Source organism: Gymnodraco acuticeps, unplaced genomic scaffold (assembly GCF_902827175.1).
Source record: "Gymnodraco acuticeps unplaced genomic scaffold, fGymAcu1.1, whole genome shotgun sequence".
NCBI lineage: Eukaryota > Metazoa > Chordata > Actinopteri > Perciformes > Bathydraconidae > Gymnodraco > Gymnodraco acuticeps.
Window position 1 is genome coordinate 1,861,313 of NW_022992351.1, and position 27,980 is coordinate 1,889,292.

Below are 27,980 nucleotides of genomic sequence, written 5' to 3' on the forward strand. Positions count from 1 at the left end.
TTATTTAAAAGAAAAAATCTCAGTACACCGTCGCCGTGATAAGTATGTTTAATTAATTGTGTTAATATGCCTAGATTGCCTACTCTCAAAGTCATGTATTATATTATTGAGTCAATAATATAATACATTAACCGTGCTTTACCTGAACCTCATCATGACACAAGAGAGGACGGCAGGATTGTAATTTCCCGTGTTCAGTGAATGCAACAGAGGCAAGACAGCAGACCAACCAGAGAGTTGAATGGAAATAAAAATCTGTCTTATTGGCTGACAGGTACCTATCCTGTGAGCTGTGACAATGTTTAAAATAAACTGTCAGTCGGACTCAGAGTTTTTGAAGATGGACATAAGAAAACATTTTCTTAAAAAAGACGACAATTCTCAAGTGGTGGCTCACACAACAACCCCAGAGCCACCACTTGAGCCAGGTAAACACGGTATGTAAATGTCAGTAAACTTCCAAGTTATGCGAACATGTAAGCAAAGCATAAATTACAGCTACGTTGACGTTACTTTGAATCGCGGGGGTAAGCTAAACCGTTGGCAAGTAGCTATAGCTAGCCAGATATATTAAATAAACACTTTGTCATACAATCTAAATGTAATGTTTTTTAGCGTTACCTGGTGATTTCAAAGAAAGCTCTCTGGGAAATGTTGACTTACTGTTCGACATGAAGCTAGAAGCTACCTTACAGTACACAGTTGATCCGGAGTCCTGTCAGTTAAAGTGTTTAATAGTTAACTTAGCTAAGCATCAACCTAGCACTGAAATATATGGATGTTATGTGACAGTATTTCTGAGAAAAAGTCAGCTGAAATGGTGGCATAGTTGCCACTGCTTTACGTGCCAACAGCATGTTTGAACGTATTTGCAGCAGTAAATGTGGCTGTTTGGCCACTGACGTTGCCATAACAACACCTGAATTTAAATGTGCAACCTCTTTTTGTGACAGATTTTTGCAAGAAATTATAATTCTTCTGAATGATATTCCTATTGACAGCTAGTTTCTATGTGAACATTATGAGATGGACAGCCAGAGAGAATAAATGAAAAACAGTTATGAAATACTATATGACAAAACAAGAATACAGTTTAAGTGATTTTTAAAATATCCATAAAAAAAAATCTATTTACAGTTCTGTTTCATATGGGTGTTGAGAGATGTATCCATAGATCTCTTAAGTTTGCTCTCAAAGTGCACCAGATTGATGCTTTTAACTTCAATATCTAAAATCTTCCCGGGGGAGCATGCCCCCGGACCCCCCTAGAGGAGGTGAGGACCCCCCTAGAGGATGTTAGGTCCACAGTGTTTACATGCTTATTTATACAATATGTGTGCTTATGCTAACATCATAAGACAAAAGTTGGTTCCATGTTGTGTGTAGTGAGAACGTGTGTGTAGTGAGAATGCTTGAGGGGGGCACTTGAGGGGGGCCCCCAAGCCCGCTTAGGGCCCCCAAAAGTCTAGGGCCGGCCCTAGATGTAGGAAAGCCTGAACTCTTGTGTGAACATTGGATAAAGCCAGGTTCATATTCTTGTTTCATGTTGTTGACATATTAGAGTCAAAGGTTTGCACAGAGCGAAATATATTTGTGTTGCGCCATACATCAGAAAAAAATGCATTAAAAAAGTAATTTCCTGCATTTTTCTACTGATAAAGTGTGATATAAATAATGTAAAGGCTTTCAGATTGCTGTAGTTCACTAAACAGAGACATTAACGACATGTTTGGTGTTGAAAATGTCAGAAAAAGTGAAAGAATGGGAGAGAAATATCCCAAAATCTCAAAATTGTATTATATGTTTTGTGTGTTTGTGGTCCTCTTTCAGTTGAGACACTGTAGGATGCTTCCGTAAAAGACCAAACACTGGATGTCTTTCAGTCGCCAACATGTGTTTTCGAAGCACTGATATTAACGGGGAAACCCTGCAGGACTCAAATGCCTATGTTCCCCTAACTCATTTGGGAGTGATTACCCATCAGCCTCAGGGGTAACGCTGCCCTTCCTCTGCACGTTGTTTCTCTTTCAGAAACACAGGGTGTTTCTCAATGTCGAGTATGCTTGCTTGGTAGCACATGTCTTCCGAGTCACTTGCTTCAGAAGCGAGGCAAGAATACTTCCTGGCCTTCGGAAAACGAAGAGTGGAACAGGCAAGCAAGATAGCAAGGGGGGGCATATTGTGATGGCCAGGCCTGTCATAAAATCCCCCCCCCCCCCCAAAAGAGGTTTCTATGAATCCCACCCTCAAGCATTTTTCAGGGTATGGTTCTAGGACTGGTACCAATAAATGGAGCAAGTTTCTTGAATGTCACACTTTTATTTTGTAAGATAGCAAGGGGGGGCATATTGTGATGGCCAGGCCTGTCATAAAATGCCCCCCCCCCCCCCCCAAAAGAGGTTTCTATGAATCCCACCCTCAAACATTTTTCAGGGTATGGTTCTAGGACTGGTACCAATAAATGGAGCAAGTTTCATGAATGTCACACTTTTATTTTTGTAAGATAGCAAGGGGGGGCATATTGTGATGGCCAGGCCTGTCATAAAATCCCCCCCCCCCCCCAAAAAAAAGAGGTTTCTATGAATCCCACCCTCAAGCATTTTTCAGGGTATGGTTCTAGGACTGGTACCAATAAATTGAGCAAGTTTCATGAATGTGACACTTTTATTTTGTACGCATAGCGTATATAATAATATGCTGACAAAGACTATGTAACATTTGTAAACATATTTTGATTATTAGATGACAACTATGTAAAATTAAACAATACATTGTATAGCACGTTTATACAGACAGGATGTAACAATAATGATAAAAAAAAGATTAAAAAAAACAAAAACTGAAAAGGAAGTGACGAATGAATTTCGACACCTCAAATACGGAGCGAAAAGTTAAACCAGAAGAATCAAGACTATGAGCTACCACTAAACAACTCACAGTCTGAAAATTACCATTAATAAAAACCCTGAACGTTTACTTTTCATTTTAAACATCGTTTTAAGGTGTAAACCTATGGTGTAAACGTGTCATTTAGAGGTGTAAACGTGTCATTTAGAAATGCGCGTTCCCGTGACAAGGGGGGCATTTCATGACGGGGAGGCATAATGTGACACAACACCGGCTCTTTTTGGTGTGAACGCGACAAAAGAGTTCTCATGAACTAAGTTCTCATGAACCTTTGTGGGAAAAGTACTGCGGTGTGAATGCGCCTATTGTTTCCAGGTGCTTCCTGGGCATTAACCCCAAGACGGGCTCGAAAGCCAAAAAGAGGCATGGCAATTTAAACCCCCATGTCAGCACATTCTTCAGAAAAATTGTTGACTTCGAGTGGATGTCTGTAGACATGTGTTACGTGCTCCCCTCCTTGTTTTCTTTCTGTCTCCCTGCTGCAGGTGCACCTGGTCTGCCCCTGGCTCCGCCTCTGCCCAGGTGCACCTGGTCTGGCTCCGCCTCTGCCCAGGTGTTCCAAATTCCACTCAGCTGTGTATATATAAAGAGAAGCTGGAGGAGGATGTCTCGCCTGTCCTAACGCCGGGAGACACTCTCCTTAGAATACCTCTTTGCCATTTTGAGCTGTAGGCCATATTTTTCCAGGTGTCTTTATGTTTAGCCTGGAGTACCTGGTAGTCCAGTTTTCGTGGCTTTATTTTGTTTCCCATAGGGTTTATAATTGATTTTTGGTTAGGGGGGGAAGTTCTGGGTCCTACGGCCCGTGGTGTGGCTGGCTCGGGTTCCCTCCTTCTGTTTGTTCCTTTTGGCCAGTCCTCCAGACCTCTTTTTGTTTCCCGTTTTGCTTGTGTGAGCAAACGGCTGATTATCAATAAATGCTCGTTACCAAGTACCGGTTATTGCGTGTATTCTTTCATGTTGCGGGTCTCAGCACGAGCCAATACCGCGGAGTAGAGGTTGGGGCCGTAACAACATGTCCAAGACACTGTGAAATACTTTGCACTTCAATGGAGTAATAAAAAGTTATATGGGCATTTTCTTTGTTTTTCTTTGTTGATTGAGCTGATTGAATTTATGGTACAATCCCAGTCAAATTTACAATATATTGATAGATATTTATATTTACAGTAAATTACTGGCTACTGTGTTGCATTACTTCTACAGTAATAGTGTGAAAATACAGGTAATTACTATAATTTATGTACAGCAAGGTAGCATAATACCACAGCTCTGTACTGCTATATCACAGTAATTCCATGGGCATGGCAACTGTAAAGTCACAGTATTTAGTTGTACTTTTATTCTAATTTACTGTAAAATATATACAGTCAATTACTGTGAAATATTTACAGTCAATTACTGTGAAATATTTACAGTAAATTACTGTGAAATCCATGCAACTAGTAGCCAGTAATTTACTGTAATTTTACAGCCAAACATTTTACAGTGTACCACCTGTCCTCTGGACCCTATCCCCTCAAACCTCCTTCAGACTATCGACTATCGCTCCTGATATTCTACCATTTCCCACCCATTTCATCAACACTTCTCTAACTTCTGGTCACTTTCCAAACAGCCTCAAGGAGGCAAGAGAAAACCCTCTCCCAAGACATATGACACTTCTCATAGGATTTCTTCAATTGAGTCTGAATCAAAATAGGCTAACATCTTAGTCTTGAGTTCGACACAGACATATTTTACATGGCTGCCACACACACACACACACACACACACACACACACACACACACACACACACACACACACACACACACACACACACACACATTGCTGACCCAAATAAAAGCGTATGCTTGAAGTCATACGGCGGAGCCTGCTTCTTTCTCCATCCCCCTTTTCAATCTGCACTTTAGCTTTCATCGCAATTCCTCCTATGCTTTGCACCACATGCTTTACAGTAGACCTCTGTCTCACCTACCAGAACCTGAGCATCATCAACCTGCCTCCTCTCCCCTCCCTTCCACAGGATATTCACAACTGGCACACTTTACTTCATAGCTTGACATCTTCTCATAGCATCCAGCAGCATATCTCTCATCAAGTTTTTGCCTGTTGAAGAAAATAGGAATGGCTCCTAAAAGAGAATCCTCCATTAAGAAGTCTCCTTCACCAGTGGACCAACCCAGACTGGGTCCTCCTTATCCCTGCCTCCATGCAGCTCCAAAATCTGCTCCGGAGCAGAAACCTAGGATGCTGCATCTTTCTGATTCACCCTTTGATCCCAGTACCCTAGAGGTGAGTTGTGTATGATTTTTATGACAAAGCTAATGTGGGGCACTCAATTAGCCTCTGAGTCCTATTAATCCTATTTTCTGTAGTCAAGATGTAACCATGATGATAAAGCACAGGGAGAGATACAAGATAGTAATTTGTTTGCCAATAAGTTCTGTAAAAGCACAACATGCTTATCATTTGCAATGTAGCTTTCTTCTGACGCTAATAAATTCAATCTGGAATGAGATAAGCTAAAGAAAGAAATGGGGCACTAAGCTGTCAGTCAGTCAGTGACCTCCTTAGGGAGAAAGATGCATTTTCTGCCACAGTATGTGCTAATTCTTTCATTAGGAAGATGATTTCAACAAATCAATGTGACTATACACCACTGATTAGAATAACTAAAATAACTAAACTAAATCCCTTATTCATACCGCAGCAAGAGAAAATGTGTTATTCTTCACAAGATTAATAATTCAGAGAGTTTTCATTTGCCCCACTTTTCAAAGCTACACACTGGCTGCAAAGAGAGGAGAGCTTCTGTCCTTCAACTTAGATAAAAAGCTTTTGTAAAAATTCACAAAATGCACATTCACCTGACCAAGCTGAAGCCCATTGATTAATGGAAGTCATATCGCATATGGTAGTTCTAAATTTTGGCTGCTTACCTTACAAAATAAAACATTTAATGCAAAAAGGCACTGAGCAAAGAGTCTGTTCATTAAAATATAACCTTCACACAGCTCTAAAATACATTTTAAAGGAATCCTTACCTAATTTGTTTGCTATCTGTTAAAAAGATTAAATACTGCTTTAGGGTACTACTTATTATATAATCTAAAATGTAAGTCCCATTTCTTGAACCCTCTGAATGACTGGACAAGGATAAAATACGAGTTTCTACATTTAATAAGTATAAATAAGATGGAAAGACATATTGGGATTAAATAAACAAAGTATGTAACGTGATCAAGGAAAACATGTTAACATACAGTAAATCCAAAACATAGATTAAAGGTCAATAAGATAAATCTGTTTTAATGTAAATATGTCTTCGAAGAAACTCAATTTATATTGATGCCCACATTAGACTTTGTGCTAATATTCTTTAGCTTTGTCTGTGCTCTAGCTTTGCTGCCATCTTCATGTGCTTTAGGTGTTACACTGTGTCATTCTTGCTGCATGATGCGTGTCCCATTTAGCCTGTGTGAATATCTGGGCCAAGTTAAGAAGCCCGCTTCTGCTCACAGTGGGACCACAGACATGACAGGAGGCCAGAGCTCCTGCTGGCGGAGGACGGTTCTTTAGCCACGCTGTTAAGAGATGCAGCAGCAGTCCATGATCTCACTGGTCGAAAATGATCCATCATTCCTTTACAGCCAGACACTCAAATCTTTGATGCATTCATTTACCCAATTAAGGGCAAAATCATCAAAGTCAAACTTGCACAACAAATAGACAAAGATCATTTAAAACATCCTAAACCTGTGCATAATCAAAGACTCGACTGGTCCGACTCCTAATTAACATCCCTTAGTAGAGTCCATGTATTCACTCATTACTCTGCAAGGTTAAGGGCACGTTCCTAAATGTAATTTACTTTCAAAATCACCTCTGAACATGTTTTAGACATTTATCACTGTCCTTGGCATAAGAATGTGTGTCTTATATGGGTTTTCGACAACATCAGTGCAGATGCTAAAACGTATTTATCCAGAAACCATGAATATGGATCGTTGTAATTTTGACACAAGATGTCAGTCTTCACTGACCTAATTCTCAAATTACCCGACATAACAAGGATTCAAATATTCCATTTTGTCACAAAATCAAAAAAATATTTTACAAAAAAAATAGTTTTTAATGTTAGTTTAATCTAATATAAATTGTGATGTCACAGAATGTAATTCTGATTTAAGGTTAACACTAAATAAGGTAAAATGTTTTAGTTTACACCCTTAAATGTACTTAATACTTGTATCTGTCACCTCAGTCATAAAATTAGTAGTTTAAGGAGGTTTATGGATATATAATTAGTGTCCAGTAAATCACAAGCTATACCCACGTTTATATTCCTATATATGGAGCGTAGCTGTTCGCCCTGAAGCTAGGACGTCGTGCGTGCTACGTCATGACGCACGGCTGCTGTGGTTTTCTCAACCTTCTCTGAGAGCCGTCACACATTCTTTGGTTAGCCGACGCCTCGGACACACCTCAGCCAACAGAACCATGGTGGGTTTTTGTTCCACTCGACTTGAATAACATTACCATTTATCTTGTGTGATTAGCTTCTTCTTTATAGAAAATGTTTTAGCTTTACAACGGTGTTAAGTTGAGTTTGAGTGTCTGAAATGGCTCGCGGGTTGCTAGCGGAAGTGCAACTTTTTGAGAAGCTAACATTAGCCTGCACGGTAACTGTAGATAAAGTTAACAATCTCACGACAAGCTAATCAATGTCGCTGGAATATCTACTTGTAAATGAATATGTGCTGAATGTGCTTTAGTTAGCAAATATCTGATGTGAATAGATCTAACTATTTTCAAACTATGTTCAAAAGCTTTTGAAGTCAACCCAAGCTAGCCTTTTTATTGCGTAGCAAAAGGAACACTTTTCATGTAGCCTTATTTCTCTTTGAACAGTCTGACTTCTCGGAAGATCAAATCCTTGGTGAGTTTTGATTTTGTTTTGTGGCTCTTCAAGTTCTCTCCTGTATTGCATGCTTTCATTCTTGCTTCTTTAAGATGACACTTTGCCCTGTATCTTCACTATCATCCTGCTCAATGCCCGCCTGACATAGTAGTTCTGGTTTTAAGCTAGGTTTGCCTTCTTTATTTCCGTACTGTTTCATCACTTTCCACTTGCAACTGCTTGTCCTTTCCAGATTGAATTTAACCTGGATCAGATTCATGGTAAGTCTCTGAAAGAGGGACCGCCTTAGCACAGAACTGATGGCTATCTCGGTGTGTTTAGGGTGTGATCTGCATGTAGATTTTGGTAACAAAACAAATCTGTAATAAATGTGAATGATGGTTGCTTTGCACTGTTGTTTGGTACGTCAAAATCAGTCATATTGTGCATATAACGTTATAATACTATTTCCCCGCTTTGACAGTTTGTCGCAGTGTTTTTACGTGGTCAATCATGCATTACAGCACTTATTAGTAAGCCTAAGTAGCCAGGGTCACATTTGTCCTCATAAGTCTTGTTCTGTTGGACTGTATTCATTCCTGGTTGTGTCAGCTTGCCATAAACTTTGCCTGTTATCTTCCAAGCAACTCATCTCCTAGAGCGTGCCCTTTTTTGGTGCTGGATACAGTGGTGCATGGTTTTTGTCCTAAGGCTGGTTTGTTTAATCACACTGACATAATAGGCTATAGCTACTCTCACTCTCCTCCTACTTTCCTCCACTCCTCTAATACCAAATATGGTGTTGGGAAAAGTGCTCACACCCCAGAAGGGAAGAGGCACATTCCTCAGAACAGGAACAACTCCACAACAGTGCCTGAGCTTTTTGGGGAGAATAGCTGCCGCCCGGATGTTGTGTAATCCGACTCCATGTCTCCCTGATAGCTAGTTTTTAGATAAGCTGTTTGACTGTCTTACATTGTCTAGTGTTAGATCAAAGCTAACTTCATCAACCCTGTGATGAATGACACGATTGCATCATAGCTGATAAATGATAACGCCTAGGTAGTTCCCCTTAAACAACTACTCAATGTTTTGTACTCTTTGAGAAGTACTCAAGATAGTACTGTGACATGTCAAAGTGGAGTTGGGGAGCAGCAGAGAAGTCGAATCTTGTTTTTAAAGTTTTGTAAGGAATATATTCAAACCAGATATATTCTTGCTGAAATAGAAGATCAAATAGCCTGACTACTTACTACACATTGATCTTTGATTGCTACCATAAAATGAGTGACACGTTTTTAGAGATTACACTATATTAACAGAACAGTATTACTTTCACATTGTTTAATGAGTGCTGTGTTTTTTGCGTGATCGTTTTGGAAGTGATTGACTGCATTTCTTAAATACTTTACAGCTTCTGCCATGTCTTTGTTTAAGACTCACAACGATTAACACGGATGAATTAAGTAGTTAATTCATACATTATGTTATTAAGCAAGTCAAATGTCAAATACATTTGGCATCCTTTTCTACATCTTAAGACCTTTTTGTTTTCTGACCAATAGCTATAAAGATCTAAGCCAATGTTTAAAATGCTTTAAACTTGAGTTGACATGCCTATCTGAAACTGATGTTTTGTAGGAAGAGCGTTCACTTTAGTTTAGACCTAGAGCATTCGGGATGTTTGTGGCCATCCTCTTCAAGACAACACATCTCTTTAATAAGTTGAGCCCTTTATGACGGGGGTTCCCAACCTCTATTGTGCCAAGGACCGGCAGATCCAATACAAATCCTCGACCGGTTGTCAATTTTAACTGATTTTAATATTTACTCACCACCAGCAGGTAGCAACAGAGGCTACTTTTATGTAACAGCCTGAACAAACACTAGAACAATATGCATCCAAAACATATTAACAACGTTTAAAAAAGAACCGGTGTCGTTTTTTGTTTTTTCAGAAAAACGGAAAACCAAAAAAACGACGTTATTCAGTTTTTTTTAACCTTGTTCGTTCCGGTGCACTCCGACAGCATTTAGCACTACATCGAGATTAGGATTAAACTTCTTTTGGGAACACCCGCATATAACTATGGAGTTAGCCAGATGTGTGTAAATTACTGTTCATTGTCATTTGAAAACAAATGCCGGTGTCGGACGGACACAAACACACCGAACACTCCTCTTCCTACTGGGCGCACCGGTAACTTTCTCGTGTGCACGAGAGGCTGAGACCAGGCTGAGCCGCCGAATCCCTCGGAACATCATAAAAGCCATTTTCAACGGTTTTCTGGTGGAAGATTAACCAGGCTACTGGATGAAATAATATGACTGGTATCGGTGCGAAAAGTAAACACTTTTTGAAAACAATATTATGATGATTTTTTTTATATATGTTTATAATTCTGCAAATATTACGATAAACTCACAGCTATTTCACGGCCCGGCAGTAACACCACCGGGGGTTGGGAACCCCTGCTTTATGACAGTTCTTTACTTTAATGTAATCTTAACAGTTTTATAAGAAAACATCTATACCATAGCCGTTAGTTTACTGACTTGAAGCTATGACTATTACATGTTTTTGCCATGTTTGAAATCTTTAGAACATTTTAAAACCACAACAACCATGACAAAGATAGTAGTGTTTCATTAGTGAAGTGACTGACCAGATAACTTGCCTGAAAATATAGATTTGGGTAAATTAAGGAAGTTGGATGGGCATTTGCAATGTCAACCAGCAAGCTGTCTGTGGTGGCAACGATTATTTTAGTCACAATAAGTGTTTAAATACAGTTTCTTCACGGCACATGAGTTAGGAATTGGCCTTAGAGTTGTACAGTATATTAATACATTGTATTATATTATCTATATTTATATAGAAACGTACGCAGATGTGTCGGTGTAGTGCTGTGTGCTCGCCTGCTCACTTGAATGTAGGCCATAGACCAGGCCACAACCTGTGCTTTCTCTTGTCTGCTTGTCTTCCTTTACTGGCTTTTCCCATTTCTCCTCCTATCACCTCCCTCTTCACATCATTCTACAATACATGTTTATTGATCTTAGTTTCCAACAGAATGAAATCCCCTAATCTAATTTGTCATGTGTCTGTGTATCCTGCAGAGTTTAAGGAGGCATTCCTGCTGTTCGACAGGACGGGAGATGGCAAGATCAGCTTCAGTCAGTGTGGGGACGTCATGCGGGCCCTGGGCCAAAACCCCGTCAACGCTGAGGTGCTCAAGGTCCTGGGCAACCCCAAGGCTGAGGGTGAGATGGAATACTAAACACACTGAGGAGGTGTAGGTCTTAAATGTACATAAATGATTAGAAAATGATCTTATTCTCTTTCGATTGCACAGTTGTGTGTTGCAGCTAGAGACTTACCGCATTTATTCTGTCTTCTTGCAGAGATGAACATGAAGATGCTGGACTTTGAGCAGTTCCTGCCCATGTTCCAGGCCATCGCTAAGAATAAAGACCAGGGCTCCATGGAGGATTTTGTAGAGGGACTGCGTGTCTTTGACAAGGAGGGCAACGGCACAGTAATGGGAGCAGAGCTTCGTCACGTGCTCACTACGCTAGGTGAGCTACATTTCCATCCTCCTTATTAGGTATCGAGATAAGAATGATTTTGAGTTGATTCTAAGTTTACACACTATATTAACAATCTTTAATGTATGTGATTATTATGATGAAATGTAAAACTGAATGTACATGGCATCAAAATAAATTGTTTTTATCTTTTATTCCCCATATCGTTCATTTGTGACATCCCTCATCACTTTTTAATAAAGACTGTAGTATCATCAATATTGTTAGAATAAATATGTTCTGTCTTTTAGGTGAGAAAATGTCAGAGGAGGAAGTTGAAACACTCTTGGCGGGACACGAAGATGCAAATGGCTGCATCAACTACGAAGGTGAGAGAGAAATAAACAACATAGGATACTTACTTGATGCGGTTGCTACAAACCTGCAAAGTGTTTAATGAAACCATCATAGCCAGCCTTGGCATTGTGATAATGACTCCTCAGTCATGCGTTATACTGTGTGCGCTGTGGGAGATGCTGATCATCATTGGAAACACCCTTTAGCGTACTAAACTGTCACTGCAGTTCTGCTTTATTTAGCCTGTGATGAGCTGGTTATCCATCCATGTTGCTGTTACTGTCTTTTGATGTGCCTTTCCACTTGTGGCTAATTGGTGCATTGGTGCATTGATATCCGCTGACAGTGTGTCAACTGTTCTTCTTCCACAGCGTTTGTCCGCCACATCATGTCAGGCTGAGGGCTGGTATTTGGTATTTGGTATTTGGTTTACCATGAGATGGCACTTCAAGGCTTTCCTGCATTTTAGTTGTTAAATAATCCAATCCCATTAGGCCCTTCTAACACTGATCGCCTGTAGTGTGCCCTTTATATTTGCAAACGGGAACAATGTCCTTTTGCAAAGTAGGTGTGGGGAAAGCCTGGCGGACCCGCTCATCTCTCTCTCTCTCTCTCTCTCTCTCTCTCTCTCTCCTCTCTCTCTCTCTCTCTCCCCCTCTCTCTCCCCCCCCCCCCCTCTGCTGTCTTGGCCCCTAGCTGCAGCATGCCCCTCTGCATGTGTCTGGGGCCCCCTCAGTTTAAGACACACAAGGAAGTGACTGGTTTTATTCAGGGGAAGCCTGGTGGCCATTGGCGAGTTATTTGACGGGTGTGAAGGTCGCAAGGCAGCGCTTCTAATCTCATTTGCTTGTCATTGCTGCTATTCAAATAGGCTTCTTCCTCTGTCGGTGTTAGAAGTGATGCTTCTTCTTAATCAGATGAAATAGACTGTGACATTATAGAGTTTGAATACAGCCACCAGCTTTGGGAGAGTAGACCAGTCCCTTTTCCTACTAACAGAGAAATGCAATACGTTGCTCTTTTGTGCTGATGGAAGCTGATTTCGTAGCTGGCCGCTCTCTGACTGGACTTAAACTCCCTTGATCTTCTCCCCCTTTCTCTGCTTCTCAGCTAGAGGAAAGCATACAGCAAGGATGGCTTCTCTAACTAGCTCCTCTTGGATCATAGACCCTGCCAAATGCTCTGGCTAAATAGGAGATAGAGATGATTAACTCACCTCTTTCTCTCAGTACACTCTATAACCCTTTCTCCTTTGGGTAGACGGAATGTGGGGGATCTGCCTCCAAATGCAGCATCTCCTACCCAGTAACGCCAGACCTGGCTGAGGAGGGGGTCTCTGCCAATATCTAGACAACGATCCTAACTCTTGTCTTTCTCTCTCCTCTCCTTTACAGAACTCGTCAGGATGGTCATGAACGGCTGAAGACGAAGAGCATCCAACGGTTTTTTTTTTATCCTGTCACATGTACCCTCGTTTTGCAGTTAGCTTCAACAGCCCCCCATCCTTTTCCATGGATTAGTTTTCCACCTTTAATTTAAGAAGTGCCTTTACATTCCCTAAAAAAGACCACAAATGGCCCTGGCTATTGCTGCCAGGTCCGTTCACATGTGTGACCAACTTGTATGCATTCATGAGTCTTAAAGCTAGCATTGTTTGCAATAACATTCCAAGATGCAGCACTAAGGATGACATGAATTGATAATGATATACTGTAAATGTTGATACTACTGTGTCAATGTTGGATAGGATATTAATATATATATAAACAGTATACATGTCGGCAACCTACTTTATCATTGGCTAAGACTTGCTTTGGCTGAGGAACCGATCCTGCAGTAAACCGGTATATTCAAAGCCATACTATCATGAGGTAGAATTAAACATTTCAAAAGTGTTCCCAAATTTTGTTGCTGCATTTAAATAAATGTTTTTTCCTGAAAACTCAACTTGGTGGTTTCAATGTAATTGTTTCGGTTTGATCTCACTGCAATGCATCGATGATTATACATTGACACAAGAGGGCAGTGTTGCTGCTTGAATCTGATGTGGTGAAAGGACTAGTTTTTAATCAGAATATTCAGTTCGAAATACAAAAGGCTTATATTGATCTGCCATCTATGCTATTTGTTAACTAAATGTAGAATTCAATGCACATCATGAGTGTATATTTTGGTGCTCAAGCCAATATAATTTATTATTGACGGAAACAATTCAAGGTTTCTCTTATTGGTTAACATTGTTTAGTGACATTGTAAACTCTCACTTTCAGCCCCAAAATGTCCATGTTCATAACTTGTGGCCAAGCTGTAATTTTTACACGGAGTGATTCGGTGACAAAGCACCAAGATGTGAGCAGTAGAACGCTGTTTGGTGGGTCCCTGGCCTTTTCTTCATTTTCCTCTCAAGCAGCCACAGCTATTTCTCCTCATTAGGCACACCAGCCATTGGAGTGTGCAGCTCCTATGTGTGGGCTAAGGTTCAGGTGGGTGTCATAGTCCACTGCTGAATAGGTTGTCCACTAATTACTCGGTGTGTATGTGTGTGGTCGATGGAAGTCAAGGCTATTGATTATTTTAATCCTCCTATTTGTGAGTCTGTGATCCTCGTGGCTCTGCATTCGACAGGGGAATCACTAATGGGCCTCAGCGCAGCCTGTCTCAGACCTCTCCCCGTCCAATTAACTTTCAACTGGAATCTGCCGGGGGCTGGGCCCGGGCGCCGCTACATCCTTCTCTCTCCGCTCGGGAGCAACAGATTCGCAAAATCCTTTAAGTCTAGAATGCCATCAACTCTTGTCTCTAATTAGACACTTTTCCTTTTTTCTAGTATTCAAGATTCATTCTCTCTTACAGATGATGTCTCTTTCTCACTGATCACAAACTATTAAAGTGGCAATGTTAAAATAAAAATCATTACATTAATAAACTGGTCCAATTATAACAAAGTGTGGAAATATTTTTCCCCGGACTATAGTTTGAAATATTGCACACAGTTGTGATTTGTAAGGAAGAAAATATACCCAGTGTGATTAATCAAACTTAGATTTAGTCGGCTAAATTATTCCCTGCCATTGATCAAATATACTATGTATTCAGGAATATAAATTCACTGTGAGATAATTCACACTGATTTTCATAAAATCCCTGTAGTATCATCAATAGATTGAGAGAAAAGCACAAATGTTACTTGTGTAAGATTTCACAAATCTCGTGATGTATTTCTTTTTTATTTGTGGGCTCTAACAAATGATCTTGGTACACTTTTTTTAAACAATGTCAAGCCTCATTTGACAACGAACCAATTGTGTTAGTTTGTACAATTGATCCTTATATTGTTACATTTGAAATGTACAAACCATCTGTATTTTGTAGACCCTGGGTGTATTATAAGCAGAGATCGATAGAGCAGTATGAATCTTTGTGTCTTGAGACATATTGGAAATCCATGTTGAAGCAGGCGGCGGATGTGGTACACCCCTGCTGCTTCGATTTTCAGCTGTAAGTCCACGCAGACATGTCGTATATCTAATTCTCACTATGTCCGAGTGGTCACTCCAAATAAAACTGAACAAGGGTCTGCATATGTGTATGACTGTCAAACGTACAAGCCTTTATTCAGCCCTGACATTGACCACGGCAAAAAAAACATGCAAGAAAACACACGAGTTGGGTATAGATATTTTAATAGCAATTGTCTACTCTGCCGATTCAACATACCAGATAGCCCATTCCAGGATAACTGTTTATACATGTGATGATACTTTGACAGGGTCTCTCAAAAATAAAGTACCAAGTAGATATGGCAGTGTTATTACAGTAACGTGCCTGTAATGTATTATACAACATTTATTGAAAGTAAAACACTGCAGCTCTTACTTTTCACAGCCTCATTATATTACAGTATTTATGTATCCATTCATACATACTGTCCCCCCCAACACACACACAATATAGAGGGTATGCACTGACATTACTTTTCCATCTGAAAACATCAGAACATTATTCAGAATAACAGGCAAAAAGGCAAAACAACATCCTGCATCATTGCTCCTGTTTTTGAGTGAAACTGCAAAACCCCAAAACAAACAAGTATCTCTTTAAGTTAAAGGCAGTTGGAGTTAATACCAATAGACATTCTGATCGTTTGTCAACAGGTTTGAACACATACACATATATCACCTTTTATTTTGAAAAACTCTAAGCAGCTTTTTTCCTAGTTTACCATAGAGTATATCCCTTTGTCTGAGGTACAAGCTGTAAAGGTCATCATCATCATGAGTGTTTATTAATACATTTTGACAAAACCATTTCACAGTAACACATAATTGAAATGAAAGATGATAAATACTTAATTCAATAGCGTTTATAACATATGATTTTACCCCAAAAAGTTCAACATACCGACGAAAAAATGCTACTTTAAATCAATGTTTTCCTGTATGGATTATAGTTCTTTCTGCATATGGTAAAAAAGATAGCTCTAAATGCTTATCAATTTAAGATGCATATTTTATGTTTTTGCCACCTTTTGCCTTACATAAACGGTGACATGTGCATACCCTCCATGTCAACAATGTACTTGGCAATTAGAAGTTTATCACACACAAATTCCATCCATAAAATGTGTTGTGTGTGTGTAATATGTTTTGTTTTATCTTGATGTGATGTACTGTGTCATTATGGAAACAGGAACTAAAGGTGAAACATATGGGTTTTATTCAGACAGCGTTATTTTAATCAGTATGTTCCCAATGCAGGGTGAATCACAACAGGGATTACATTTCAACTGGTGTTATTCACTTCAGGGAAATATTTTACAATGATGAGTTGCAAAAATATAGGCTATGCCATTTGATCAGAGGCCATTGGAATGGATAGCAGAAATCTAAAAAGTAAAGACTATGACAGATTCGTTTCAGCTTAGTCATCTTGTTGAATGGCACACTCAATACCATTATTGCAATACAAATCAATTGAACTCATGGTGTTTGATATATTCTGGTTCTCACAATAATAGGTTAGATGGAACACGCTAACGTTTTTTAGATATTTCATAGCCGCAATGTGCAATTGTTATGTATATACTATATATATATATATATACTTTACATCTTCTGACGTTTATAAAGGGGTGCCAGATAATTGCAGTTGTTCATGATGACTGGCTCAGAATCACGCAGCTGGATTCATCCCACTTATCTCAGATTTTCACTCGATCTTTGCCTCTGTTGTAATCTGTTGTAGTGTGTGTGTGTGTGTGTGTGTGTGTGTGTGTGTGTGTGTGTGTGTGTGTGTGTGTGTGTGTGTGTGTGTGTGTGTGTGTGTGTGTGTGTGTGTGTGTGTGTGTGTGTGTGTGTGTGTGTTTCTATGTGTGCATTTATTTGCATAATTACATTTAACTGGGAATGTGTGTGTGTGTATGTTGGTGTCCATTTTCTGTAAGGAATGGTTATATTCAGTCTGGATAGATGAGGAAGCCGGAGAAGGTGCTGTACTTGTTTGTGTTCCCTCCGTGGACCTTGCCTCCGTCCAGCTGCACACACACCTCATCACCCACGTCCAAATGCAGGATCACACTGTTGGAGGCGTAGTCGTAATTCTGATCAGCGTCCTGAGCGATGGCGCTGGCTCTCACCTGTCACCAACAGAGGACACACGCATTGACAATTAGAACATGGACGAAACTGAACAAACACTTGCAAATGTCACCGCCACTAACTCAACAGCTCAGGGAACTCAGCAGCATTTTAAATTAATACTATCTCATTCCTTTATCACATTTTATCATATTCTGTAGGCTGAGTGATGATCAATTATTTACAGCTTTCAAATGAGACCCTCGTCAGTATGACATCGCCTCCGCATTCATGCTGGATAAACAGATAGATGGGACTGTGACCTGTGACCCTAAAGGTGGGCTGAGAACACATCCCCTCTGCCTGTTATCGATCAGCTGTGGCTGTGGTGAAGGGCCGAGGATGGAGATACGATTGGGTTTTGGAGATAAGCAGACTCACTGGGGACAACAGGTTGTCTATGGGGAAACTACCTCAGCTGAGAAGCAGCATAACTATCCATACCAGCTATTGACCTGTTGCTTATGATCCCGGGCCAGCTCAATATGCATGATATTGAGTGGCTATGCCAAAGCCAGACAACTTCACATTTGAATGCCGTGTGTGAGCTCGGTGTTATTGACCGAGCAGCTGTGGATCTTTACTTGTTTGTTAACACATTTAATTGGGTTTACTTGTTGTAGACATTTAAATACACATGCCTAGATTGCAACATACTAAGCCTAAAGGAGATCACTGCTTTTTTATGTTTCTTAAACTGGCATCGACATTTAAATACTATGTTTATAGGTCTGCCATGAATGCTTTCGATAAAAAAACACTTTTCATATATAGATAGATAGATAAAGTATAACCATACAATAGGTTGCATTCCTAAAGGCTTCCTTATTAGGATGTATCAATATTTCTGTGTGGCAGTTCCAATCATCAGACATATGTCAGCCATCAGTGGCCTTGTGTCTGGCTCAGTGTCCATCTACGGTGGGAGCACTCAATCTGTGTCAGCAACCAGACAACCCACGCACATCTTCATGACAGCCACAGAATATGATCAGCAACTCAACTACCATCATGTCATTCCCTTCACTGGGGCCCTCTTTCTCCCCATAGAGTATGCATCAATTTGAAAACAGTCAATCACTGAGCAACAGAGCCTGAATTACAGTAACTAAAAAAATATGCTCTTTTCCCGTTCCACCTTTGCCTTCGTCTGAGCCATTTTGCTCAACATATATCACAGTAGAGTTGTATTCTTGAAGAATCTCGTTTAATTTGGCATATTACTCTCAATGAATATAAGAAAGCACTGCGTAAAGCGAGAGCAGCCTACTACTCTTCATTAATAGATGAGAATAAGAATAATGCAAGATTTCTTTTCAGCACTGTAGCCAGGCTGACAGAAAGCCATAGCTCGATTGAGCCTTCTATTCCCATAGCACTCAGTAGTAATGATTTTATGTGCTTTTTTAAAATTGTTACTATTAGAAACAAAATTAATGACCTCTTGCCTTTGACCAGTATAGTGTTATCAACAGCTCCCGGAAACGTAAGTTCTAATATTACACTAGATAGTAAACTAGAATGCTTTTCAGCCATTAACCTTGAACAATTAAATTAAATGATTATCTCTTCTAAACCATCAACGTGTATGTTAGACCCAATTCCAACTAAACTGTTGAAGGAAGTTTTTCCATTAATTAGCACTTCTTTATTGAATATTATGAATATGTCTTTATTATCAGGCTATGTTCCACAATCATTCAAAGTAGCAGTGATAAAACCGCTTCTTAAAAAGCACAACCTCGATCCAGAGGTTTTAGCCAACTATAGACCTATTTCTAATCTTCCTTTCCTCTCAAACATTCTTGAGAAAGCGGTTACAAATCAGCTGTGTGATTACTTAAAAAACAATGATTTATTTGAAGACTTGTCTCTATTCTTGTTTTGCTCGATCTCAGTGCTGCATTTGATACTATCGACCATGATATCCTATTGCAAAGATTAGAGCACTTAGTTGGCATAGAGGGAACTGCTTTAGGCTGGTTTAGGTCCTATCTATCTGAATGCTCTCAGTTTGTACGTGTCAACGATGAATCTTCCACGCAAACCAAAGTTAGCCATGGAGTGCCACAGGGCTCAGTGCTCGGACCTATTTTGTTCACATTATATATGCTTCCGTTAGGCAATATTATAAGGAATCATTCTGTAAACTTTCATTGTTATGCGGATGATACTCAACTATATTTATCAATCAAGCCTGATGAAATTAATCATCTAAATAAAATTCAAGACTTAAAAACATGGATGACCTTACATTTTTTGATGTTAAACACGACCAAAACTGAAGTTATTGTACATGGCCCGAAGAATCTACGAAACAAATTATCTAAAGATATACTAACTATGGATGGCATTAATTTGGCCTCCAGTGAGACTGTAAGGAATCTTGGTGTTATATTTGATTTATCCTTTAGCGCCCACATAAAATCAATTTCAAGGACCGCCTACTTCCATCTACGTAACATTGCAAAAATCAGGCATATTTTGCCTCAAAACGATGCAGAGAAACTAGTCCATGCATTTGTTACTTCAAGGCTGGATTATTGTAACTCCTTATTATCAGGGTGTACCAATAAGTCAGTCAAGTCGCTTCAGCTGATTCAAAATGCTGCAGCTCGTGTACTAACCAGAGTTAGGAAAAGGGACCACATTACTCCTGTTCTGGCTGCCTTACACTGGCTCCCTATAGAACACAGGATATAATTTAAAATTCTTATTCTCGCCTACAAAGCCCTTAATGGGCAGGCGCCATCTTACCTTAAAGAACTCATTATACCCTACTGTCCTACTAGGGCATTGCGTTCCAAGAATGCAGGGTTGTTGGTTGTTCCTAGAGTCTCTAAAAGTACAATGGGAGCCAGAGCCTTTTCTTATCAAGCTCTACATTTGTGGAATCAGCTTCCAGTTTGTGTTCGGGCGGCAGACACCCTATCCGTTTTTAAGAGTGCGCTTAAGACCTTCCTTTTTGATAAAGCTTATAGTTAGGGCTGATTAGATTCAGCCCCTAGTTTTGCTGATATAGGCTTAGTTTGTCGGGGGACATCTTACTTCTTCCTTCTCTCTGTCTATACCTGTGTACTCTCATGTTCCGATTAACCCAGCTTCCCCAAATGTCTTTATTTTTGGTGTCTATATACGCCGGGATCCGGAGTCATGGATGATCCTGCGCTCCTGTGTCCTGGATCGCGAGCCCTGGATCTTGAGTCGTGGCTGTGGTCCTGGATCATAGGTCTTGGATGGATATCCTCGTGGATTCATCTTCCTATTATACACACATGCATTTCCAAACATTTGGTCTACCTATGTTGCAAATGTATTATCTTTTCAATTTACACACGGCATCTATTGCACGTCTGTCCGTCCTGGGAGAGGGATCCCTCCTCTGTTGCTCTCCCTGAGGTTTCTCCCATTTTTCCCTTTAAACTGTGGGTTTTCTCCGGAAGTTTTTCCTTGTACGATATGAGGGTCTAAGGACAGAGGGTGTCGTATTGTCATACTGATATTCTGTACAAACTGTGAAGACCACTGAGACAAATGTAACATTTGTGATATTGGGCTATATAAATAAACATTGATTGATTGATTGTATTCAATTTCCTAGACACTGTCTGTAGGTCCCTATATAAAATTCCCGTCAGCGATGTTACATCCAACACACGCACCAGCCAGATTCATTAAGGGAAAAGAGTAGCAGATCTTCGGATGCTTCACCGCTCAACTACACATAAAACCAACCGTAGCTATTATTTCTCTACTACAACAGCCTTGATTCATTCGATTTGAGATTTTGTAGTTCACATGTTTTTTTTTAGGCGCCTCTGCCTCTGGCTATATTTCTCACTGCGGAGCTATTCAGCTAAGCTATTCAGCATTATTATTTTTGTTCATTATGTTGCAAAAGTTAAATAGAATTGTAAGAAACGTTGCCTTAGCAAGGTTGAAATAACTGTCAGTTACAGTAACGCCTGCTTCTCAATCTCTGAAGATATATAACAAACTGCGTTGAATGTGGAAAAGAGAGACGTGCCTGATCAGAGAACCAGAAACTGTGTAAAGAAAATAACATATTCCCAAGGGTTGTAAGTAAATAAATACATAATAATATAGTTGGCCTATAGCTCAGGATTTCATGCAGTTCTGTAAAAAAAACTAAATGAAATTGTTACGTTAAATGTTGAATTATTATTAGAGAAATTACCTATTTTTTACACTCACAGGGTAAGGCAAAAGGAATCAGGCGGATTTTCATGAGAGTAGATAGAGAGTAGCATGGACCCAGGGAGAACCCATTAAATGTTGCAGTGGATTGGCCTTGGCAGTGGTCGGCCCACTCCGAATGCCCTTCTAGTATATTTATCTGTTTATGCTTGTTTATTTTTGTTCCATCCGTGTTCTTCAGAGGAACATAACAATTCACAAGAGAAATATTCTCTTCTAGTCTGGGTAGCAGGCAACATTGATCATTTAGAAAGATGTACTTCATTATTTTTGTATTAAATCAGAGCCATGTGTTACTCAGGCAGCCCGATTATTATTTTGTAACACTACAGTGTTAACAAATATCACTATAGGCCTAAGAAAGAGTAGAGTATATAAGTATATACTCTTTCTTAGGGTCCCATAAGACCATCTCTCAAAAACTGACACCAATCCATTGTCATCTGTAAAGGTTATATTGTTGTTCTGCTTGACATGTGTAGTGACAGCCAATAACACATTTGCATCTTTGGCTGCAGCTGACATCAATGGTGTTGTTGTGACTTTCTATCGACACAAGGCATATGTCATCCTCCTGCTCATTATTTTGGCAACAGTGTATCAGAGGGAGATGTATGGAGATCTTTCCCCCCTCAGGCCTTCACAGATACTCATGATTTAATGCATTAAAGTGTGGCTGAATATTCCACAAGAAAATAATATTTGTCAGTCAGTGTAGAGATCATTTTGCCAATATATGATATATGAATTGGTACTTCAGCCGATATTCCTGTGCTTGAAGAATAATGCAAGCCATCCATTAATGCAGATGCCAGACAGAGAGGCATGAGGGAGCAGTGGTGGGATTAGGACAGGAAGCCGACAGAGGAGATGGATACGGCTGGAGGACACAGGCTGATCCGTGTGAACCAGGCAGCCGACTGCGCTGATCCTGGAGCTGTTGGAGTTGTGAGCCATGATGCAGGGGCCCCCAGGGTTTGCCCGTGGCTGTCTCTGTCTTCGCCTAGCCCTTTCATAATATGGCCTCCAGTAAACACAACTTGGAGCAGAGGGGCCACAGCTAGGAGGAAGGAGTAGGGGGTGGGGGGTGATGGTGGCGGTAAAGGGGAGCAGCTGCAGTGTCATTTTCTATGCAAGTGAAGCCGCAGCGCTGAAGATAGACAAGGATGGACAAAAAGGAGGGACAGGAGAAAGAAAAAACAAAAACAAGGGCCGCAAGGTTGAGGAAAAGAGAGGGAGTGGGCCTAGAGTAACAGACTGATCAAGCGAGGCTATTTTGTGAGAGCGGTGAGATGTGGGGGTATATGAAGTCTTGTTTTTATCTGTGGGTCTGTGCTCCACTGGTAATAAAACTGACAGGATTCATTCACTGTGATATACTGACCTCTTAGAGCGGAGACAATAGAAAAGTAGCTGTTAAACTTACCTAAGGGACTCCAGCACATGGCAGGAGGGTTGGGGAAGGGTGGTGGGGGGGACGATGTTGTGGAAATAGAATATTTATTGAATAGGTTTTCCCTCTCCTTTGGGAGCCTGGGGATTACATGGCGACAAGCGGCTGTAGCATTGAACCGTACCTTTGATTCCTATTACCTTCACTTCAGTATTACAATGTGCCTTATAATGGTCAGACCTGTGCACAGTAAGAAAGGGATTGCCTTTTTTTAATTACGTGTTTTTCTATCACCATTTTATTTTTTTGCCTTCAAAGAACAAATCCTGCTAACACTCTTTTTGTCTCTCGATGTGAGGCTAATTATGTTTCACCTGTAGCATAGGTGTGCGTGCGTGCGTGCGTGTGTGCGTGCGTGCGTGCGTGCGTGCGTGCGTGCGTGCGTGCGTGCGTGCGTGCGTGCGTGCACTGGGGAAGTTAGTACAGGTCATTACAGCAAGAGATGACATTTTAACACTACCGTGTGAAATAACTTGACCTTTACCCGAGTTATTAAAAGAGTCTATGACAGTTAAAAAACAAGGGAGTGATTAAAGGGTAGCCAGACCAGTGTATCTATGTGTCTACTGTGCACATTGTATGAAGAATATTTTAAATATATATACAGTAGTTAACTATGGAAAATAAATGAGAAGGGGAAAAGCTTTCATACCATTTAAGGAGGGAAAAGGGAGAAGGTTTGCATGATGTATTACCAGCCTTATAAAGCATGACAACATTAGCATAGACTGTCTTAATAATATTTGCCACCAAGCAAGAATATTGAGGAGCATACAGCTCATAAATCTTGTGACAGTGATTTAGGAAATCGAATGATTAAGCACATTTAAGATAGCAGAATTGCCAATGAGACGTTCATTCATAACTATATGAGCAAGGCTTAATTAATATACAATCATTAATAAGAATATAATATCAATACATAATCTTTCAGAACTGGGTTGTCACATGTATCAATGCCTTATGTTTCCTTACTGTGCACTTAACATTTAAACTGTGAATGGGGCGTGACAGTATTAGCCAAACATCCACACCAAACATTGAAATTGTACCGTAATTCAATTACCGTTGCAATAGGAACATGGAAGCAACTGCAGTGTGATCCCCTTCAATAACAAATCCCCTGACTCTGAAACCCTGTCGTGCTGCAATGATTTGTGAAAGTTAGATTGACGTGTGAGCAGGTAGGCTTTTCAGAGTACGGATTTAGTGAGTGTAATAGGTATTAGATCCAAAAGAATCCCATGGAAGCCCTGCCACAGTCGGTACATCCTCCTCACATCCTGCCATCGCATTACACCACACTCATGTCACAGGGAAGAGTCCGGCAGCCAATGCAGTGTGCAAACATTTAGACATCAACAATTCCCAGAGGAAATCTTTGGTTTCTAGTATTAATAACGTTTTTTAACACTCCCTATCCTGCATAAACACAGTTTGTAAACCAATTTCTCACTTCCTCCAGCCGTCCTTGATCACGTCAAACCAAGACGTGTAGACTGTAGAGTGGGTTTCCATTGGTCATCGAGCCTGATCTCATTCTGGCCTTCACCACCAGCCTCCCCGATGCCTCGTCTACCAGCCCACTGTCTCCACACCTCCATTAAGTCATCTATCTTCCTCTGCTCCACCCCTGATTTCCCATCAACTCACTTGTCTTTTTTGCTCCCCCCCTTACACTCACCCCAAGTAGACGTCTCAGTATGTGTATGTCACGTCGAGTCTCTTGTGTTTCATTCATTTTCGTAAATCTTTCGGACTGGTTGCTTAATAGACCTAGGTTACAAATGACCTTTTCTTATAAGATGTAAAAGTTACAACACCTAAAAAGAATCCGGGAAGTTTGTGTCTACTACAATCCTTATTTTTTGGGATTAAAACAAACCCAGTGGGCAGAGACAAAATATCCAATAAAGCTTTAGCACCTATGGCGATGATAAAACTGACCATTCTGAATTCAGGAATGAAACCAAACAGACATAGTGCCTGTTTAGTAAACCCCAGCCACTGACTGACAGGCAGAGTACCCACCTGCCCCGGGGCTTCAATAACCCGGAACATGATCAGGCATACTGCAGCATTTCATATAGACTATACACATCTTCATATACCCAGATCTCTGTTTGGGTATATCCGTGTGAGTGCTCTATTTAGAAGAACTGTTTAAGGAAGCCGCCTATCAGAAGCCAGATGGACCTGGGTGAGGCTAAGTGATTGAGGGAAAAGATAATTAATGGGGAATCAATGAACAACCAAGGAGGAGGAAAGTATAGTGGATGTTGATGGGATCTAATCTAATATTTATACATTATTTAGCAGGGTAAAATGGCTTGAATGACAATATAGGCAATAGGCGGTCTTAAACACATCTTTGTGGCATATACAACCTAACAATAATCAAGATGGAATTATTTTTACCATATAGTTTCACATCTCACAATCAAGTCTAAATCAACCTTATTTACAACTGTGGAAGTCAACTATAAAGTATACGAGCTCACTATTCTGTGTGCACAGTCCTTGGTGCACTACATGTCTAGATATCGAGGTCTGAACAGAAAGTATTTGCATTTTAAGTCCTTGATGAATGATTGAATGTAAAAAGCAACTTGAAGAATGTTTCGTGAATTTGGAGTCCTCTGACAAAATCCCTGTGATTTATCCCACCTCGCCTCTCCTCTTCCACCCATCAGCCCCTCTGTCTTTAATTAGTGTCTGGGGAATGAGGAAGTGGATGAGTGGACTGTCAATTTTGCATTCATTATTTATTTAGCTGAGGTGTAAACTGACTGGTCCACGTACTGACAGACATTTCTCATGTGCCTCCTTGCTCTTCTGTTTAGGCGATAATCAAGCTCTGTGTATGATATACTAATTAGGCTGTTCCTTTTGGCGGCAGCGGCGGATGCATTCTGCCACTTGTCATTTAGCCACAGCACATGTGAAAATGCAAATATCCGTTGCTGTGATTTTAGACCGTATAGCATGAATTCCCCTTAATTAGGAGAAGGATTGCTATTTATTTCTTTGGCTGTCATGTATCCACCTGCTAAGTGGAATGTGCTCTGAATTTGAAGAGCTCAATGTGACTGAGGTGAATGTGAGTCAATGGTAATGCAGGATTGTCAACAGTGAAAAAAAATAGGTTGCACGGTCGTGTGTGTGCATACATTCCAACGCATACATGCAAACCCTCTATTGTACACACACACACCCTAATACACAAGTCGAACGTAAGCCCACGGGGCTTGGCTCATTTTTAGCCAGTCCTAATATCAATTGAGGTTCAAACTTTCAATAAAATGTCCCCAACAACCAACTTGTCATATTCAGGCCCATTAAACACATTGAATGCTTGCCTTTTGCAAAAATGTGATCAGAATATATTGTTTTGCTTGAGTAAATGTTGACCCTTGTGATTCTCATTTCCCAGTGTGACCCACAATGAAAATCTGTTTGACACACACACACACACACATACACACACACACACACACACACCCACCCACCCACACACACACACACACACACACACACACACACACACACACACACACACACACATACATATACACAAACATTTACTAACCAGTCCGTTCTTCTTTAGGTCTGCCCACATGCTGGTCCCGTCACCACCTCTCATTAGAACATGGTAGGTGAAGAAGTAGATGCCAGGCAGAGGACAGGTGAATTTTCCGGTGCTGGGCTCATAGTAGTTACCTACATTGGTCACCACGTCATCAAACTTCAGTATTTCACTCCCCTCGTGCGGCTTGCGTAGCCCTGCGTAAAAGGCAATTTTGGGAGTGTAGAGTGAGGGAGAATAGCCACCAGGACCTGGACCTTGGGGCCCCTGTGGTCCTGGTTTGCCTGGCTCTCCAGGGGGTCCACGTGGTCCTTGAGGGCCAGGGATCCCTGGAGGCCCACGGAGCCCAGACTTTAGCTTCTTCCCAGAGTAATCCTTGGGTGGTGGAGACACGGCTGTCAGCTCCTGGCCAGGCTGAGATGTGGCATAGGGATCACATACCATCCTGCAGCTCCCAAGCATTTCATAATGGCTCCCCGCATTTCCGGAGTTCCCTCCTTTGGTAGTGTGGACCAGCAGGGGAATGGCCACCAACAGTATTAGAACCATGGCTACACCTACAGCAGCTCCAATGACGCGCTTCCTGCGGCTGAGCCGTGAAGCGGCCAGCGTCAGGAAGTCCTCTTCCCCCTTGGCTGGAATGTGGCCGGCCAGGATGAAGCCTCTCAGAAAGCCAATATGGTAGAAAAAGATGAAGAGGGATTTGGAGAGGAGTGGGAGGAAAACAGTGTTTGAGAAAGGACACAAAATGGAAGACAGCCAGTAGGGAAACTAGCGGATGAGAGGATCCTTTAGAAATTATAAAGACGTCCAATGGACCAGGAACACGGTCTTCAAAAGCCTCTTCTTAAAAAGATGAAAACTTTACACACCAGTGTTAAAGGAAATAAAAGAACATGGATGTCTTTGATTTAGGGTGACACATTACCAAAAACATAATTGATCTGATGAAATCTCGGGTCACCTTTTCTTGACTTCCCTTGTTGTCCTTCAGTTCAGTTTGTTTTCAGCATCATACAGACAACATGACTGGCACTGGAAGCGGGGCTTATTGAAAGTATGCGGGAAAAGGCCTGCTGCCAAATTCAGCTCATTGAGGAGGGAGTGGATATTGTTGGTTTGGCCGGATGAAGTAAGATTTACAGTTATTTTCTAAAAAAATCTTCTTTCATTTCACATGGACGTCTCATTTAATGCCATGACTGTGAGTGTCAAAAGTTCATCAGAGATCTTTTCCTGACACAATCATCTTATGACATCCCACTTCCTTCTTGTTTCCACTGTCCACATTAAAAAGGTGCCGTTTTCCTGAAGCCAATAACACGTTTGATAGATTCCTCCTCTGGCTATATCTGCATCTGGAAAGAGCAGAGAGCAAATATATGTATAC

General features: G+C 40.7%; 2 protein-coding genes across 2 annotated transcripts; one reads left to right on the forward strand and one right to left on the reverse strand.

The window, feature by feature from the left end:
- Positions 1-7,273: 7,273 nt before the first annotated feature.
- Positions 7,274-13,644, forward strand: zgc:153867 (uncharacterized protein LOC337226 homolog). The gene is made up of 6 exons (XM_034208979.1): positions 7,274-7,415; positions 7,824-7,851; positions 10,933-11,076; positions 11,218-11,391; positions 11,652-11,729; positions 13,092-13,644. The coding sequence occupies exons 1-6, from the start codon at positions 7,413-7,415 to the stop codon at positions 13,118-13,120; spliced, it is 456 nt and encodes a 151-aa protein (XP_034064870.1). The 5' UTR covers positions 7,274-7,412; the 3' UTR covers positions 13,121-13,644.
- A 2,763-nt stretch (positions 13,645-16,407) lies between these two features.
- c1ql4a (complement component 1, q subcomponent-like 4) lies at positions 16,408-27,157 on the reverse strand. The gene is made up of 2 exons (XM_034208980.1): positions 26,594-27,157; positions 16,408-17,332 (listed from the first exon to the last, which is right to left on the reverse strand). Exons 1-2 carry the CDS (start codon positions 27,137-27,139, stop codon positions 17,153-17,155), a joined length of 726 nt encoding a protein of 241 aa, XP_034064871.1. The 5' UTR covers positions 27,140-27,157; the 3' UTR covers positions 16,408-17,152.
- Between the last annotated feature and the right edge of the window lie 823 nt (positions 27,158-27,980).